Source organism: Leopardus geoffroyi, chromosome B4, assembly GCF_018350155.1.
Source record: "Leopardus geoffroyi isolate Oge1 chromosome B4, O.geoffroyi_Oge1_pat1.0, whole genome shotgun sequence".
In the NCBI taxonomy this organism is placed as follows: Eukaryota; Metazoa; Chordata; class Mammalia; order Carnivora; family Felidae; genus Leopardus; species Leopardus geoffroyi.
Window position 1 is genome coordinate 116,971,419 of NC_059341.1, and position 17,577 is coordinate 116,988,995.

Below are 17,577 nucleotides of genomic sequence, written 5' to 3' on the forward strand. Positions count from 1 at the left end.
ATACTAAGTACACTTGATATAATGTGATGACAATGGCACTCTGTGATCCTCCTTACCCAAACCAACAAGCCCAGTCTAACCATGAGATGTCGAAGTCCCATAGCAGGGTCACCTATAATATACCTGAAGAGTATACCTCAAAACTGTCAAGGTCATCAAATACAAGAAAAGTTTGAGAAACTGTTACTGCTAACAGTAATCTAAGGAGACATGATGATTAAATGTAATATGGTATCCTGGAATCAAAAAGAATATTAGGTAAAAATTAGGGAAAGCTAAAAACATTTATGGATTTTAGTTAATTATCAAAATTAGTTCATTATCAAAATAAAGGTATCATATTAATACAAAATGTTAATAGGAGAAATTGTGTGTTGAGAGGTTATAAGAGACCCCTGTACTTCCTGATATTTCTTTAACTATTGGGCAGTCTGGGTGGCTCAGCTGGTTAAGCATCCGACTCTTGATTTCAGCTCAGGTCATGATCTTACAGTTGTGAGATGGAGCCCTATACCCAGCATGGAGCCTGCTTAAGATTCTCTCTCTCCCTCTGCCCCTCCCTGCTTGTGTTCTCTTAAAAAAAAAAAAAAAAAATCTGTTAACTATAAAACTTGCAAAAAATCAAATCTGTTAATAAGGAAAAAAAAAGGTATTCATAATGTTATAAACTTTTTGGGACTTCTGTCTTGTTGATAAAATAACTTCTTGTAAATCCCATCTATTTTTTACCTTAGCCATTCCTAAAAATAATACAGATGATGTAATCAGAAGAATAATAGAATCAGGCAAAATTTTGTATTTTATGAATTAGTTTCTCAATCCTAAAAGGAACTTTCCTTGACCAGGTTTTCAGCACAAAACATGGAATTCAATTTTAAGTGGGTACTCCACCAAAAAGTCTCCAAAGGCAAACTTAGGGGGTTGCTGAATTTGTATTCAATCATAGCAACCAGCAGTGAAAACATCTATGTAACCACAGGTATGCATTGTGTATAAGCCTTAACTGGCTCTTTGAAAAACAGTGCATAACTTGCAAAAATCAAAATGATGTGAAGTTAATCTAGACTACTGACTGACTTCCAGTGTTAAAGCAGACCATGAGGGTAAACCACCTGTTACATCAAGGAAGACATAGATGACAACCAAGGAGGCACAGTGACAAAGCTGCAGCCATAAAACCACCTTCTTGATCTGGCAGCTTGTTTGAGGCCTAGGCAGTGTGCTCCTGGGAAGTGCTGCTACCACAGAAGAGGCTCTTGATTTGGCAGTTTCCTAACCGAGCAGAAGCAGGTCTCTTAGAAGCCAGTTCTGCAGCACATCCAAGTGGTTATTCTTGGAAACTGACCTAGAGCTGTTTCTTCAGCCTTCCCGACAATTCTATGAGTTCTCCATATCCTTTATTAAACCCCTCCCTGGACAAACTAGCCAGAGTGAATCCTGCTGTATGTAAGAGCCCTCCAAAATACACGGAAGGGAGGGTGTGTGAGGAAAAGTACAGTGGCATATAGGAGAGGGCAGTCACCACAGATAATGTGCATACCATGTAATTTTATGCAAGATTTTTTTCTATGGACCACGCAGGATATAAAGTCTTAACACCAGGACTTACACTTATGACATGCTTTTAATTCTTTCAAGTGTGATGAAGACACTGTAAAGTTATTTACCTGGAGATGTTGTGCAGACAGATCAGGAGTTGTAAAAAATAACTGATTAACACCTGCTGCATCTGGAGTAGTGAGGAATACTTTCCCTGGAGTGGAATCTTGCCTGGCCAGAATGACTTTGCTTGGAGTAGAGCCATCATGATTTGTCAGAATGAACTGCTTCCCTTGTGTGTTATGATCAAGTGCTGTCACGATCTGGATTTTCTGGCCAGTTTGCTGCTCGGTAACAATCTAACACAACCATGTCATATCAGTAATCGATTCGACTTAATCTTTTTTTTTTTTTTTTTTTTTTTTTAAACTCTAAGGACACAATTTTCTCCTACCTTTGGACAAAGTTAGAAAAGTGTAACATTACTTATATATTCAACACATTACACATAGACACACACCTTTTAAACTAGCAATTCTACTCCCACAAAATCCTATCCTATAGAAAAACAAATGTGCAAGTGAAGGTACAATCACTATTCTGATTCATTCCTTCCTTCTCCTTCCCACCCACCTTCCATTTACACAAACCTATATTGGGTGCCTTCTATTTGCCAAGCACTATTTGTTCTGGTCCTGGAATACAGCAATAAACAAAACAAAACCTTTTTTCTCATCAAGCTTTTATTTTAGTGAGGAAAGGCAGATAAAAAACAAGCAAATACTGTTGTCAAACAGTATTAAGTGCTATAAAGAACAGATAAAACAAGGTAGAGATGGTGAGAGTCACTGATAGAATAAAAGCCATGAGGAGATGACATTTTTGCACAGACCTAAGTGCAGTAACAGACCAAAGCTTAGGACTAGCTACGGGTAATGCATCCCAGGTAGAGAAAAAGAAACATGAAAGAAGGCTGTGGGGCAGGAGGAGTGTGTCTGAGGCAAGAGGCACTACAAGAGAGCTATGTGAGTGAGAGTGGCAGAAAGGATTATGGTAAAAGACAGGATCTGAGAGACAGTAGGAGCCAGATGGTATAGGGCTACATAGGGACTACAAAGTCTGGATTTCCTCCTGTGTGAAATGGAGATCCACCTTCCTCTGGAAGGTCAGAGAGCAGAGTGGCAAGATCTTTTTCAAAGAGAGTGTTCTAGATTTAGTGTGTAGACTAGCCTGTGAATGTTGAAGAGAAGAATACTCAGACACCGGCAATATCTGGGAATTATATATGGGCAGAGATGCTGGTGGGGAACAGGGTAGCAGCCATGCCAGAGGAGAAAAATAATTGGATTTGGGATATTTTATGAAGGGAAATGTGACAGGATATGCCAACTGCCTGGATGTGGAATATGAGGAGAGAAGAGTAAAGGATGACTATCAAATTTTGGTCTGAGCACATGAGAGGACAGAAATGCCATCCACTTAGTTGGAGGAGTCTGGAGAAGTGCAAGTTCATGACTAAAGAGAACTAGCCAGTGTTGAGGGCTTTGGTTGTTGAGCAAATATTTTACAGAGTAAACTCATTAAGGCAATTTAATCCCTTGATTCAAATTTAAAATGGCAAATTTGGTTTGTTTCCAACTTTTTCTCCATTTCCCTGAAATTATTTTCATCAAGATTCTTTTCTATGCAAAATTTACAACAAAATGCTGAATTACTAATCAGTTTTTGTCAGGGCAGATTGTACTGACTATAGCTGCTGCCAACTCAAGTTTTCTTTGTTGACCATTATTTCTAGCATGTCCTATTTTTCTGGGTATACTTTTCACCATTGTCAATTTTATTTTACACATAGATTATTTATACCAAGTCTAGTCTCCATCTTCCCTAACAATTTTTGCAATTTCCTTAAAAAAACTTTTTTTGGGGGGTGCTTGGGTGGCTCAGTCCGTTAAGTGGCCGACTTTGGCTCAGGTCATGATCTCGCTGTTCGTGAGTTCCAGTCCCGCATTGGGCTCTGTGCTGACAGCTCAGAGCCTGGAGCCCACTTCAGATTCTGTGTCTTCCTCTCTCTCTGCCCCTCCCCTGCTTGTGCTCTGTCTCTCTCACTCTCAATAATAAACAATAAAACAAAAAAAAAATTTTTTTTTTAAGAGAGAGAGAGAGAGACAGAGAAAGAACACAAGAGAGACAGAGAAAGTATGGGGTAGAGGGAGGGGGGGAGAGGGAGGGGGAAGGGAGGGAGAGAGAGGGAGAGGGAGAGAGGAAGGGAGGGGGAGGGAGAGAGGGAGGGAGGGAGGGAGAGAGAGAGAGAGAGAGAGAGAGAGAGAGAGAGAGAAACTTAAGCAGGCTCCACACTCAGTGCTGAGCCTGATGCAAAGCTCAATCACACAACCCTGGGATCGTGACCTGAGCTCAAATCAGACGCTCAACCAACTGAGCCACCCAAGCTCCCCAAGAAACTGTATTAAGATCTATTGGTCTATCCTGCAATTTGAATGGATCCTTTACTTATCAGTAATTTTGTAACATCACACATTGGTCCACTGATTTATATACATCTTTTATATGTTGACATGTTTCATCATACAGTATCATCACATGTCATGTAGCCTCTGGGGAAGAAAAGGTAACTAATGTTCCAGTATTATTATGAAAACATTTTTGACCTTGCTGACTCTCTGAAAGAATCCCTAGATGATACTTTGAAAACCTCTGGGTTATGGTACCTCTTCCTAAGAAATAGGGCATAAGATCTGTTATTTGACATGGATCTCCTCCCACTGGTCCATTAAGACTGGCCTCAGATTCTGTACCTCCAAAAATATTCCATGACCAGATCTCCACAACCCTCTGTGACTCTTCATTAGCTGTTTTTCTTCTGTGCTCCCATAACACCGTATACAATAATCTATTACAGCCCTTACCACTGTATTGTGACTGTCAGATGATTCAACTATCTCTTACTAGATTTAAAAATATCTTAATGTTGAGGGTATCTTTTATCTCTGTACCTCCAGAACCTAGCATATACATTTGATGTAAATAGGTTGATGGATCAGCAAATGAACTGTAAATCAAACATACCTCTCCCATTTGTTGTTCAATAATTTGATGTGCAATTTCTTCTATGGTTGCCATGTTCTAACTGCCAGAATGTCCTGCCAAGATAAAAAGACACTTTTCACAAAATAAAACATATTTACTGAAGAATTTACAAATGAAATCACATGCTGGTGCCTGGGTAGCTCAGTCGGTTAAGCATCAAAGACTCTTGATTTCCGTTCAGGTCATGATCGCACAGTCATGAGATCAAGCCCCTTAAGATTCTCTGCCCCTCCCCGGCGTGTGGTTCTCTCTCTCAAAAAAAACTAAAAACGCAACCCTCCCAAACAAATGAAATCACATGATAGCTAAGATCTGCTTCAAAATAATCCAGTTGGGGTGGGTGGTGGTAGGAGGGAATAAACAAAACAAGGTTGGCCATGAACTGACAGTTGCTAAAAACTGTTGTTTATACAGGGGTTCATAACAGTATTCTCTGTTTTTATATATTTTGAAAATATCTACTTAGAAAAATCATTCAGGGTGACTGGGTTAAGTGTCCAACTCTTCATTCTCAGCTCAGGTCATGATCTCATGATTCATGAGATTGAGAACTGACTTGGGCTCTGCGCTGACAGTGTGGAGCCTGCTTGGGGATTCCTCTCTGTCCGTTACCTGTTTGCTCGTACATGCACATTTTCTCTCTCTCAAAATAACAAACTTAAAAAAAAAAAAAAAAGATTCAATACCAAACAATTCCACTTTTCAAAGATATTGAAGCCTAACCAGGACAACTCTACAGATCAGGAGTAGTTTATTAATTTAAATAAGGGTAACCCTATCTGTAAACAAATACATCATGGTAACCACTTAACATACTCTTTTTACCAATACATTGTAATAACTGGCATTCGTTCAAAAGGAAAGAAGATTTCTCTAGAATCTTGTAACTGTTCTTCATTAGTGGAAGTTTTTTATATATTAAGGTTAATTTGAATTCAATGTAAAACTTTCTCCAAATGGATCTGAGAGCCTGAAAGATCAGTGGGTTGACTCTGATTTTTGCTTTTTTTCTGTATCAGTAGATAAGAACACAAAAACTATTTCTGACTTTATCACATTATATAATGTCTGTCATAAATTCACTAATAGTCTACAATTATAAATAACATTAATTGCTAAATCATCTGAATTGTTTTTCTTTCAATTACTTTAAAAATTTTAAATGTTTCAATTAGTTGTGCCAAAAGCAGTATTTAATATTTAGCTTCATTATTCAACTATCTCTTACTAGATTGAAAAGCAGTGGCCTCAACCATTCTGGGACCAACTGAGGAAACAGAGCTGCTCCTCAGGTTTGTGTCCTCTGGGGCCAGGGTAGCAGTGACAGCCCTGACGACCTCTGACCCATCTTTGAGGCCTTCCTTCCTATTCCCTGAAGGATAACTTATGTTTAAAACTGAATAGCTCTACTGGCCCATCCAGGAGAATCCCACAAGTTCGACAGCTTTTCTTCATTTCATCCCATATATGTCCCCCTCGGTCCAAGCTGGCAACATTTCTGCTGATATAAAATTCTCAGAAGGGGCGTGTGGGTGGCTCAGTCGGTTAAGCAGCCGACTTCAGCTCAGGTCATGATCTTGCGGTCCGTGAGTTCGAGCCCCGCGTCGGGCTTTGTGCTGACAGCTCGGAGCCTGGAGCCTGTTTCAGATTCTGTGTCTCCCTCTCTCTCTCTGACCCTCCCCCGTTCATGCTCTGTCTCTCTCTGTCTCAAAAATAAATAAACGTTAAAAAAAAAAAAAAAAAATCTCAGAAATCTTGTTGCCTTCCTTGCAATTCATGGGGCTTTAGGCCAGCAGATATAAGAGTCCTATACAGATCTCTCCCGAATAACCCCATCTCTATTCCTGGCTTCTGTTGAGATGGCTGCCTGGATCCATAAATCACATGTCCCTAATTCTCTTTAGCAAATTGTTGGTTGTCCAGTCATACCCAAGAGAGTCTCTTAAGAACACACTTTCTCTTTTTTTGCAATATGGATAGGTTATTTTTCAAATCTTTAAGTCCTGATTCCATTTTTCTAAACAATTCCTTCTTCAATTTACCTCTTTCCTCTCACATTTTACTGTACGCAGCAAGGAGAAATGGCCATGTCTCTAACTAACACTTTGCTTAGAAATCTCCACAGAAAAACAGCTTACAAGTTCTGCTTTCCACAGAACGCTGGAACACAAGGACAAGTTCTTTGCCCTTCATCATAAGGTTCATTTTCCTCTAGTTACCAAAACTGTAACATGTTCCTCATTTCTGAGCCCTCACCAGAAGCATTGTTAATGTCTATTATTTCTATCAACATTCTATTTATGAAACTATATGTGTATCTCTAAGATGATGGCAGCTTTTTCCACAGTTCTCTTTTCTTTCTGAACTCTCACCAAAATTGCCTTTGATATTCGTATTTCTATCAACGATCTCTTCAAAGCAATCTAGGCTTTTTCTAGCATGCATCTCAAAACTCTTCCAGCCTCTACCCATTTTCCAGTTCCAAATTTTTAGGTATTTGTTACAGCAGTACTCCACTTCCCAGTACCAAAATCTGCACTGGTTTGCTAGGGCTGACTTAACCAAGACTAACAGGGCTAATTTTGGCTGGGTGGTTCAAACAACAAAAATTAATTTTCTCACAATTCTGGAGGCTAGACATCTGAGACAAGCTGTCAGTAGAGTTGATTTTTTCTGAGACCTCTCTCCTTGTCTTCTCTTTGTCTCTTCACAAGTCTTCCTTTTGTTTGTGCCTGTGTTGTAATCTCTTTTAATAGGGACAACACTCATATTGGATTAGGGCCTACCCTAATGACCTCATTCTAACTCAATTACAAAGGCCTCATGGCCAAATATGGTCACATTCTGAGGTATTGGGGGCAGGACTTCAATATGAATTTTGGGGGGAGACAATCCAGCCCATAACACTTAGACACAAATCTAACAAGAAATGTGCATGCTATATGTAAGGAAAGCTTTAAAATGACACCTAGAGGGGCGCCTGGTGGCTCAGTCAGTTAACCATCTGACTTCAGCTCAGGCCATGATCTCAAAGTTGGTGGGTCCGAGCCCAGCTTCGGGCTCTATGCTGACAGCTTGGAGTCTGGAGCCTGATTCAGATTCTGTGTCTGTCTGTCTGTCTGTCTGTCTGTCTCTGCCCCTTCCCTGCTTGCGCTGTGTCTTTTTCTCTTAAAAATAAACAAACATTAAAAAAAATATATTAAAATGATACCTAGAGGAAAAACTAGCTGAAAGAACACAAAAGAAAATGTTTATAGTGACTATCTCCAGGGAGAACTGGAAGTTTGGGAACAGGGATGGAATGCAGACTTTTCAGTGAGTGTCTGTTCTTTTTAAGTTTTACTTATTATTATTATTATTATTATTATTATTATTATTATTATTATTAGAGTGAGAGAGCAAGCATGTGTGCTAACACAAGTGGGGAAGGGGAAGTGGGAGAGGGAGAGAGAGAATCTCAAGCAGGCTCCATGCGCTGCACTGAGCAGGGCTCAATCTCAGGACTGTGAGATCATGACCAGAGCAGAAATCAAAGAGTCATACACTTACCTGACTGAACCCACCCAGGCACCCCAGTGTGTATTCCTTTCAAATTTTAAGTATTACCACAAAAAAATGAATTGTAAGCAGGAAAAAAAAAAAAAAAAAGCGAAACAGTTTAAAGGAATCTTGTCTAGAAATCCTAAAATCAAGCAGCATTATCGGCACATCAGACCCAAAGAAGCTAATTCATAATGAAAACTTACCGTGGTATCATGACCGGAGCCAAAATCAAGAGTCGGACACTCAACCGACAGAGCCACCCAGGTGCCACTAAATCAACTATTATTTTAGCCAAAAAGACCAAAGACTATGAGGGTATATGTGATACACATATATGCCTGGTATATATGCCTGTAAAGGTTCATGCTTAATTGTATACTTTGTCATTAGCAGCGTTTCAGGTAATACAATGTTAAAGGATTTGAATGCTGATACTCCTGAAACAGAATTCTTGAATACTGAATTCAGGGATATTTGGATTTTTTTTCTGTTTCAGAAGAAAAGAGCAGGAAATGGCAACGGATTCCTAATTTTTGGAGTTAAAAACTTCTAGGAGAATCTGACTAAAGCTACACAACCTCTTCAGAAAAATATACACACACATACATGTTTGGTAGATTCCGATTTGTGATTCACCATATCAATTTTCTACTTCTTTCTGTATAAACTCTCTGCATTACTGCAGTAGCCTAGAACCCTTATCTCCTACCGTTCTATAGATCCATATAATCCAAACTGGTGTGCAAAAGAATGCTTAGGGAAAGTTTTTAGAATACTTACCTCAGTGATCATACACCTTAATTTGTATGGAATGAAACACAAATGAGAGGAATTTAGGGAATAGATTTGACCAGAAAGGTGGAGTAAGAACAACTTTTTCCCTCTGGACCCTCTCCAACCAACCATATCTTCCACTGCAATCTCAAACTATTTACCTTATCCTACTTGTAAAGCCTGTTAGGTGTCTGTCAAGCTGGTTCATTAAGATTTAAGTCTAGAAAAGCACAGACACAGGATATAAAGTCAAATCCATAATCCCATTTTCCTTATTACTTACTTCTCTCATTAAACTATCCACTAATATAATACATCTTTTTTTTTTTTAATTTTTTTTAACCTTTATTTATTTTTGAGACAGAGAGAGACAGAGCATGAACGGGGGAGGGTCAGAGAGAGGGAGACACAGAATCTGAAACAGGCTCCAGGCTCTGAGCCACCAGCACAGAGCCCGACGCGGGGCTTGAACTCACGAACCGTGAGATCATGACCCGAGCCGAAGTAGGACGCTTAACCGACTGAGCCACCCAGGCGCCCCTATAATACATCTTTATATGCAAATAAATCCATGCAATAATTCACGTACACCCTACAATCTTGTTGATCAAAAATTTTTCCCACCATTTACAAAAAGGATGCAGACTATCTAAATTAACTACATAATTACAAATCATATCCAAGTGTATTAAGTTTTACTAAAATTCAGAGATTCCCAGAGGTTAGTATTTTATTCACTCTGATAAACAAAAGTATTAGCAAGGGGGAAATGATGAAAATTAGTAAGAATGAAATAGTTATTTAGCATCAAAGCAAGGATTTATGACAATGTATTAGTCACTTTGGTTGTGATAAAAGCTCAACTACTGCTAGTTTAAGCAAAAAGAAAATGGCTGGGGGGGAACAGGATAGACACTGCTAGGATCCAAGTGGAGCTGACCTTGGGAAAAACTGGTGTTAGTTTTCCGATGCTGTCAGGAATCTCCTTATCTCTATTTTTTTTCCCCTTATTGCTGTCCTTATTCTCCCTATGTGGCTTCTTATTTTCTGCTTTGTAGTAAAGCACCAGAAAAATAAAAGTAGTCTTCTCTCATTTCAATTTTAAAATGCTGGTAATAGATTCTGATTGGGCCAGCTTAGGTTATGTGCTTATCTCTGGAATTAATCACTGTAGGCGGGCCAGGAAGAAGGAAAGGAAGGTCGGTTAGGCGTCTGACTTCGGCCCAGGTCATGATCCCGTACTTCGTGGGTTCAAGCCCTGTGTCAGGCTCTGTGCTGACAGCTCAGAGCCTGGAGCCTGCTTCCGATTCTGTCTCCCTCTCTCTCTGCTCCTCCCTCCTTGCACTCTGTCCCCGTTTCCCAAGAAATAAATACTAAATAAATAAAAATAAATAAATAAAGACTAGCATAGACATGGCTCCTGATAAAATCACCACGAGCCAGGCAACCACCTCAATTTGTTTCTACTAGACACACAGAATTCTTCAACCAGAAGTCCACTGAACACTACACTACTCAAAACATTTAATTCAGCATTGACTCCAATTTTCTGTTGTCAGTTGGATAAATCCCAAAAAGGAGAAAGAATGCTTACTCAAATAACATATTGTCAAAAGTTTTCCTTCTGGCTACTTCCAGATTAAAGTCCTTCTAATTTCTTGCTCTGTGAGTTCTTCAGTAAAAGACAAATTTAGTTTTACAGCCATTTCTTTTTTTTAATCTTAAAAAAAATGTTTTTAAGTTTATTCACTTTTGAGAGAGAGAGCATGAGTGGGGGAGAGGCAAAGAGAGAAGGAGACACAGAATCCCAAGCAGGCTCCAGGTTCTGAGCTATCAGTACAGGGTCAGATGTGGGGCTCAAACCCATAAACCGTGAAGATCATGACCTGAGCTGAAGCTGGATGCTTAACTAAGCCACCCAAACGCCCCTACGGCCACATTGTTTTAAACAATCTCCAGAGTTTCTAGAGAATTCATAAAATTTTTGTTGAATTTTTTCCCAACATCCCCAATTTTTTTTTTGTTTGTGTTAAGCTGGTAAAAAGGCATAAGGAGTGAGGGCAGGGCAGCCTTTGAATCCTTAATATTAAAAACGTGAAGCCTGGAGTCTTCAGGACTGGAGGCTGTTAGACTAATGAAACAAAAAGATAACAGGAGTTACCGGTTACCCTGATGTACTGATAAACAGAATCTTTCTGATGAGAGACTACTGACAGAGTTATGAAAAGAATCAAATTAGTTTTGGATTACCAGTCCAGATTTTATTCCCAGACTTATTTTTTTAAACAATTTTTTAAAGTTTATTTATTTTTGATAGAACGAGAGTGAGCAAGGGAGGGACACAAAGAGACGGAGAGAATCCCAAGCAGGCTCTGCACTATCAGCATGGAGTCCACAAACTGTGATATGAATCAACAGTTGGATGTGTGGTGCCTGGGTGGCTCAGTCAGTTTAAGTGGCCAACTTCAGCTCAGGTCATGATCTCACGGTTTGTGAGTTTGACCCCACATTGGGCTGTGTGCCGACAGCTCAGAGCCTGGAACCTGCTTTGGATTCTGTGTCTTCCTCTCTCTCTGCCCCTCCCCCGCTCTCTCTGTCTCTATCAAAAATAAACATTAAGAATTTACGTAAGAAACAAAATTTTAGGGGCGCCTGGGTGGCGCAGTCGGTTAAGCGTCCGACTTCAGCCAGGTCACGATCTCGCGGTCCGTGAGTTCGAGCCCCGCGTCGGGCTCTGGGCTGATGGCTCAGAGCCTGGAGCCTGTTTCCGATTCTGTGTCTCCCTCTCTCTCTGCCCCTCCCCCGTTCATGCTCTGTCTCTCTCTGTCCCAAAAATAAATAAACGTTGAAAAAAAAAAAATTAAAAAAAAAAAAAAAAAAAAAAGAAACAAAATTTTATTTACAACTGATTTTAACTATGCAAAAACACACAAGGACTAAAAAGAAACATTCTCATATGTTTAGGTGAGATTTACAGGCCACTTATTTTCTTCTGCTTTTTGAATGGGTATCTTTGGTTGTAATCAGAAGTAAGCATTCTCTCATTTTTAGCCCATCGTATCTTGTGCCTATTTACCTTCTACAGCACCCTGTCCTTACTTGCATAGATGACCCATCTCTAATAGACTTCTAAGGAAAAGAACCGTAGTTTCCCTTGATTTCGGCTCAGGTCATGATCTCAAGCGTTCATGAGTTCGAGCCCCACATTGGGCTCCACGTTGACAGTGCAGAGACTCCTTGGGATTCTCTGACTCTCCCCACTCTCTCTCAGAATAAATAAATAAACTTAAAAAAAAAAAAGAAAAATGGTAGCTTTCAATGGACTAATTTTTTCAGTGAACCTCTAGTATTTAACAGTGCCCAGTATTCACATCTAACTTCAGAAAGTATTTACTGAAACACATTTACCAGGCACTCTGAGACTTTGGGACTCAACAGTGAACAAGCCTGAAAAGATCTCTGCCCCACAGAGCTTATATTTTAGTGAGAAAACAGATTTTAAAAAATTATCATGAACTAAATGCTATGAAGCAAACTAGGAAAAAGTGATAAAGAGAAAAACAGGAGGAGGAAATTTATATAAGTAATAGTGTCCTAGACGGCAAATCAATAGATCAGAGCTTCAATCCCATTATTACTATTTATTTTTTTTAATTTTTTTTTTCAACGTTTATTTATTTTTGGGACAGAGAGAGACAGAGCATGAACGGGGGAGGGGCAGAGAGAGAGGGAGACACAGAATCGGAAACAGGCTCCAGGCTCTGAGCCATCAGCCCAGAGCCTGATGCGGGGCTTGAACTCACGGACCGCGAGATAGTGACCTGGCTGAAGTTGGACGCTTAACTGACTGCGCCACCCAGGCGCCCCTATTACTATTTATTAAATGCATTACTAAATGTCAGTCACTGTGAGGCTCAGTGGCACTGATGGTTAGGTTTGTTCACCAGCCCAAGGGACAAAGCAAGAAGCTTGAGGATGCGGTCTTCACTTCTCTAGAGCTAATTAACATACAAAAGACAAAACAGTCTTACATTTTTGGCCCTGATTTTTTTTTCAATTTACCATGATCTCACTTCAACTTATCTTCACCACAGAAGAAAGCAAAATATGAATGGTGCTATCCTTCTTCCATTCAGATTCAAAATTTTTAGTGTGTGCTCTCTGACTACATCAGAAACAGTTCATTCTCTCCTCACCAGCCCCACTACCATCAACTGAATGTTAGGCTGCTGTCATCCAAAGCACACTTTGTGTTGTGAGCCACTTATGGATGGGGAAATTAATTTAGTAGGTCAGACTTTAAGTTAAATAGAAAACAGTGCATCAGATATAGTCAGGGTAACAATGGTCTCAGGAAGACTTGATTTCAGTTTAATCTCTGAGTGTGCTGAGCTATGGTGCAAAATGTACTTCCTTCTGGGGGATGCGAAATTTGAAAATATGATATAAAACAACGATTTTTTTCCTGTGGAGTAGATCTTTGAAAATTTTTGGAAGTTAAGGTTTCTCTTACCAGAAAACACATATTCACATTCACCCACACTACAAAGGAGTATGCTGTATTTCAAGGGGGTCATAAAACTTCAGTAGCCTGACAGCCTCCAAGTTAACCCTTCTGGTAAAACTGCAGCTACTGTTGAGTTTCCTGAACACATATTTAATACATGACTTTGGGGCGCCTGGGTGGCTCAGTCGGTTAAGCGTCTGGCTTCGGCTCAGGTCATGATCTCACAGTCCGTGAGTTCGAGCCCCGCGTCAGGCTCTGTGCTGTTGTTGGGCTCTGTGCTGACAGCTCTGAGCCTGGAGCCTGCTTCCGGTTCTGTGTCTCCCTCTCTCTCTCTGCCCCTCCCCTGCTCATGCTCTGCCTCTCTCTGTTTCAAAAATAAATAAAAACATTTAAAAAAATTAATATACATGACTTTGTGTACATTAGGCAAGAACCATCTTTGTGTAGATTTGAAGTGCCAATAAGGCATAAACTATCTGTGGGTCAGCACCTCTGACAAGCAGCAATATTAAATATCTCAAAGCTCACAGAACTGAAATATCCTTATTCTCCTGCTTCGGAACCATCAACGTCTCTTTAATGGCCAAAGGATGAAGTTTCGGTCTTTCTATTTTTTCAATATTTATTACACCTCTGAAGCATGCCTGCCACTGTGGAGGTAGAGGATTCCTGTATAGTCTGACTTCCTCATCTTCCCATTTTAGCCCCTATCCTCCCAAGAGGGGCCTCTCTTCAAGTCAAAGTGGGATGTTCTTTATACCCACCATTCCAAGTTCCTCTTCCCTCACTTAAATACCACCTGGCCTTTCAGACTCGGTTGAAATTTTTAAAAATCCAATCCTTTGAGATGGGTTCAGCATCGATTTTGAATGCTAAAGCTCTCAATTACAATTTACTAACAGACTTTTTTTTAACTTCTGATATCATATTCAAAATTTATGTAAAGATGCATTTTTCCAGTGCTTTCATAAAAGATTTCCAGATTACAAAGGGTACTACGAATCAAAAAAAAAGGTAATGATATTTATATTATCAATTCTTTATGCTGCTTTTGTCTTTTCTATTCCCCAAGGGCAGGAATTAAACTCGTTGGGTGACAGAAACACCAACGGTACCATATCTTGGGAATGTTTGATGCCTTTGATTTGTGTCTCCCTCAAAACCCTTCCAGAAGACTGAAATGCCCCTACCAAAAAAAAAAAAAAGAAAAAAAAAAAGAAATTCGTTACATTTATATGCGATCCACCTTTTTTATAAGAATGGAATGATCTACCAACTGGGCACAAGCAAAATTTTAAAACTGTCATCGTGTACCAACCAACCATGCAACAGACACTGATGAAAAATGATCAAAATCAAAGTCCTATTTACAACATCCAGAGGAACAAAAGCCCCAAAGGCCTTAATTTCCAGTCTTTTTTGCTTTTCCTTCCCATTTATTTATTTTTTTAAAACAGGCCGACCTACTTAGTGAAGGTTACGAGACAACTTGGCAACAAGGTTATGAGACAACCAACCTGGCAACATTTGTAATTGTAATCATAAAACGCTACGTGCGGGAGTCGGAGGCAGGGGTTCTCAACAAAAGAACTTAGAAGTTTAGACTTGCCCAGGGCAGTGAGGCCCCTGGACCGTTCCATTTTTCTCAAAAGATACGAGTCCAAAGACAGCGGCTGCTGTCGCCCGATTTGTCGTGAAAGTTGAGCAACCCGTTACTCGTCCCGTGTAGGCACGAGAATTACTAAGCGTCCTCCGAAAGGAACGGAGGCCTCGGCTTGCGGGCTCTCGAGCCCCCGCTGCGACCCCCGGGGCCCCGCCGCCCCGCGCCGCGCGGCTCTCCGAGGCGGGGGGGAGCGGCGGCGGCAACGCCGAGACGGAAGCTTTTCCTGTAGGTGAAAGGTCAGAGGCGCCGCAGGAGGCGCCGCGGGAGAGGCTGCAGTGCTCGCCGAGCAGCTCGCTTACTTGCCTTTCGCGCCCCGACCCCGCTCCGGGCTCCGCGCTCCCGCGCCGCACCCCGGCCCCGGCTACTGCCTCAGCCTCCCGCAGGGACCCACACGTTCGGCCATTCTGCGCGCCCCGAGCCCAACCCGAACAGCCTGCCGCCGCGCTGCCGGGCGGGCCGGCCCTGCCGGCCGAGGTCAGCGGGCTGTCGGGGGAACAAGGGGTGCGTCCGTTGGCTGCTGGGAAGAAGGGACACCCCATCCACCCCCGTCCCAGGGGCGGCCACGGCTGCTTTTCTCCCCACCCGGGACTTCTTACCGGTGCTTCTCCGACGAGCTACGTCCCGCGTCGGGCTTAGACCGGACAGTCCCGTTGCGGTGATTGCTTGGGGTTCCGGGAAGAGACAGGTTAGAGAAAGCTGAAAGGGATGGGGTAAAGAAAAGTGGGGGCAGGGAGCTTTCTGGGTTTGTGTATTTGGGGGGGTCAGAGTTCGTGACCCCTCCCTCGGCTCTGCGGTGCGTGCTCCCATCCGCGCCTGCGCATTACTAGTGGAGCAGCAGTAAGGAGGTCGTGACGTTCCCTGGGTGGAGGAATGAGAAAACCGAGCCTCTGAAAGTCCACTGCCCTCTATCAGCTGGGAGGGAAACTGCCCCGCCAGAGCGGCCCTATCAGGAACCTTCCGAAATCGCGTGCCCTTAGCATCCCAGTTTGCCAAAGGCGGTCTTTAAAGGAAGTTTTGAGACTTTTCAGATTTGAGTAATACTAGATAACCTTATCAGTTTTAGGCGGTTAGAAACTTGTGGAAAATTGGACTCTGTTTTAGGGTATCTCTTACCTTAGACTAAAGTTTATTGGAAGAGTTAAGTCTGGGTAGGTTCCAATAAAATATTTAAAATTCCCTTAAATAAAGGAAGCTAGGGTAGAATTCTCCACAGTAAGGCAGAGATTTGCTATGAACTCGCGTGGGTAAATAGGTATAGTGGCTAAATGGAGCAAGAATTATCACTTAGAATGTAAACTTCTTGAAGGCTGGCTTTTTTGTTCGGTGGTGTATTTCCAAGCATTTAGGACAATAGCTGGTGGTCAATAAAGATTCATGAAACAAAGAGGCATTGACAGAACATCATGACAGTGACCACCTGTGGCACTGAAGTGTGGCAGAAGAGCTGTCCTGTGTGTAAAGCACTGTATGGTTTGGACTTGAGAGAAAGGGTCCTTGAAATTTCTTTAGTACCGACCAACATTAGAAAAGCAGTCATGGGGGCGCCTGGGTGGCTCAGTCGGTTAAGCCTCCGGCTTGGGCTCAGGTCATGATCTCACGGTCCGTGGGTTCGAGTCCCGCGTGGGGCTCTGTGCTGACAGCTCAGAGCCTGGAGCCTGCTTCGGATTCTGTCTCCCTCCCTCTCTGCCCCTCCCCTGCGCATACTCTCTTTCTCTGTCTCAAAAATAAATAAAAACATTAAAAAAAATTAAAAAAAAAAAAAAAAAGAAAAGAAAAGCAGTCATGGATTCAGGCCAGAAACCCAAGTCAGGAAAAACAAAAGTGCGCTGGGAAGAACATTTCCTCTATCATTTCCCTCTGGAACTAGGCGGCTGGACACAGAAAAATTCCCCAAGAAGAGGAATATGCTTCATGTCTCAGTCTCTGAAAACAGGTCTGTGTGGTTCATCTTTAAATATGTGACTCTAAAAATACATATGGCTTAGGGGCGCCTGGGTGGCTCAGTCGGTTGGGCGTCCGACTTCGGCTCAGGTCATGATCTCACAGTTAGTGAGTTCGAGCCCCGCGTCAGGCTCTGTGCTGACATTTCAGAGCCTGGAGCCTGCTTCAGATTCTGTGTCTCCCTCTCTCTCTGCTCCTCCCCTGCTCATGCTCTCTCTCTGTCTCAAAAAAAAAAAAAAAACAAACAAAAAAACAAAAAAACATTAAAAAAAAAATTAAAGGATTTAAAAAAAAAATACATATGGCTTAAAAGACATCATCACACCAAAAGTAGATACAGTAAATTTATTTTGTATAAATACATATTGACATTATTTACAATACTAATATTTATTTATAAGGGATCTATATGTGGACGATAAGATACAAACTATTACCACTTTAAGTAAAACATGTTTCTAGAAACTCATGTTATTTAAAAAAACAATATAGTATTTCAAGATTG

The 17,577-nt window shown here is 41.3% G+C and overlaps 1 protein-coding gene across 13 annotated transcripts in view; it reads right to left on the reverse strand.

The window, feature by feature from the left end:
* NR2C1 (nuclear receptor subfamily 2 group C member 1) overlaps positions 1–15,975 on the reverse strand; it is a 47,989-nt gene extending 32,014 nt beyond the window's left edge. The window contains exons 1-4 of one of the 13 annotated variants that reach the window (XM_045462561.1): positions 15,728–15,973; positions 15,435–15,614; positions 4,624–4,697; positions 1,668–1,898 (exon numbers count right to left, since the gene is read on the reverse strand). In XM_045462561.1, the coding sequence (XP_045318517.1) occupies positions 1,668–1,898; positions 4,624–4,677 (285 nt within the window). In that variant the 5' untranslated portion in view covers positions 4,678–4,697; positions 15,435–15,614; positions 15,728–15,973. Of the gene's footprint in view, positions 1–1,667; positions 1,899–4,623; positions 4,698–7,266; positions 7,446–15,025; positions 15,294–15,434; positions 15,615–15,727 lie in introns of those variants that run through there. The other 12 variants (XM_045462571.1, XM_045462565.1, XM_045462559.1 and 9 more) reach the window with 12 other exon arrangements.
* Positions 15,976–17,577: the final 1,602 nt, after the last annotated feature.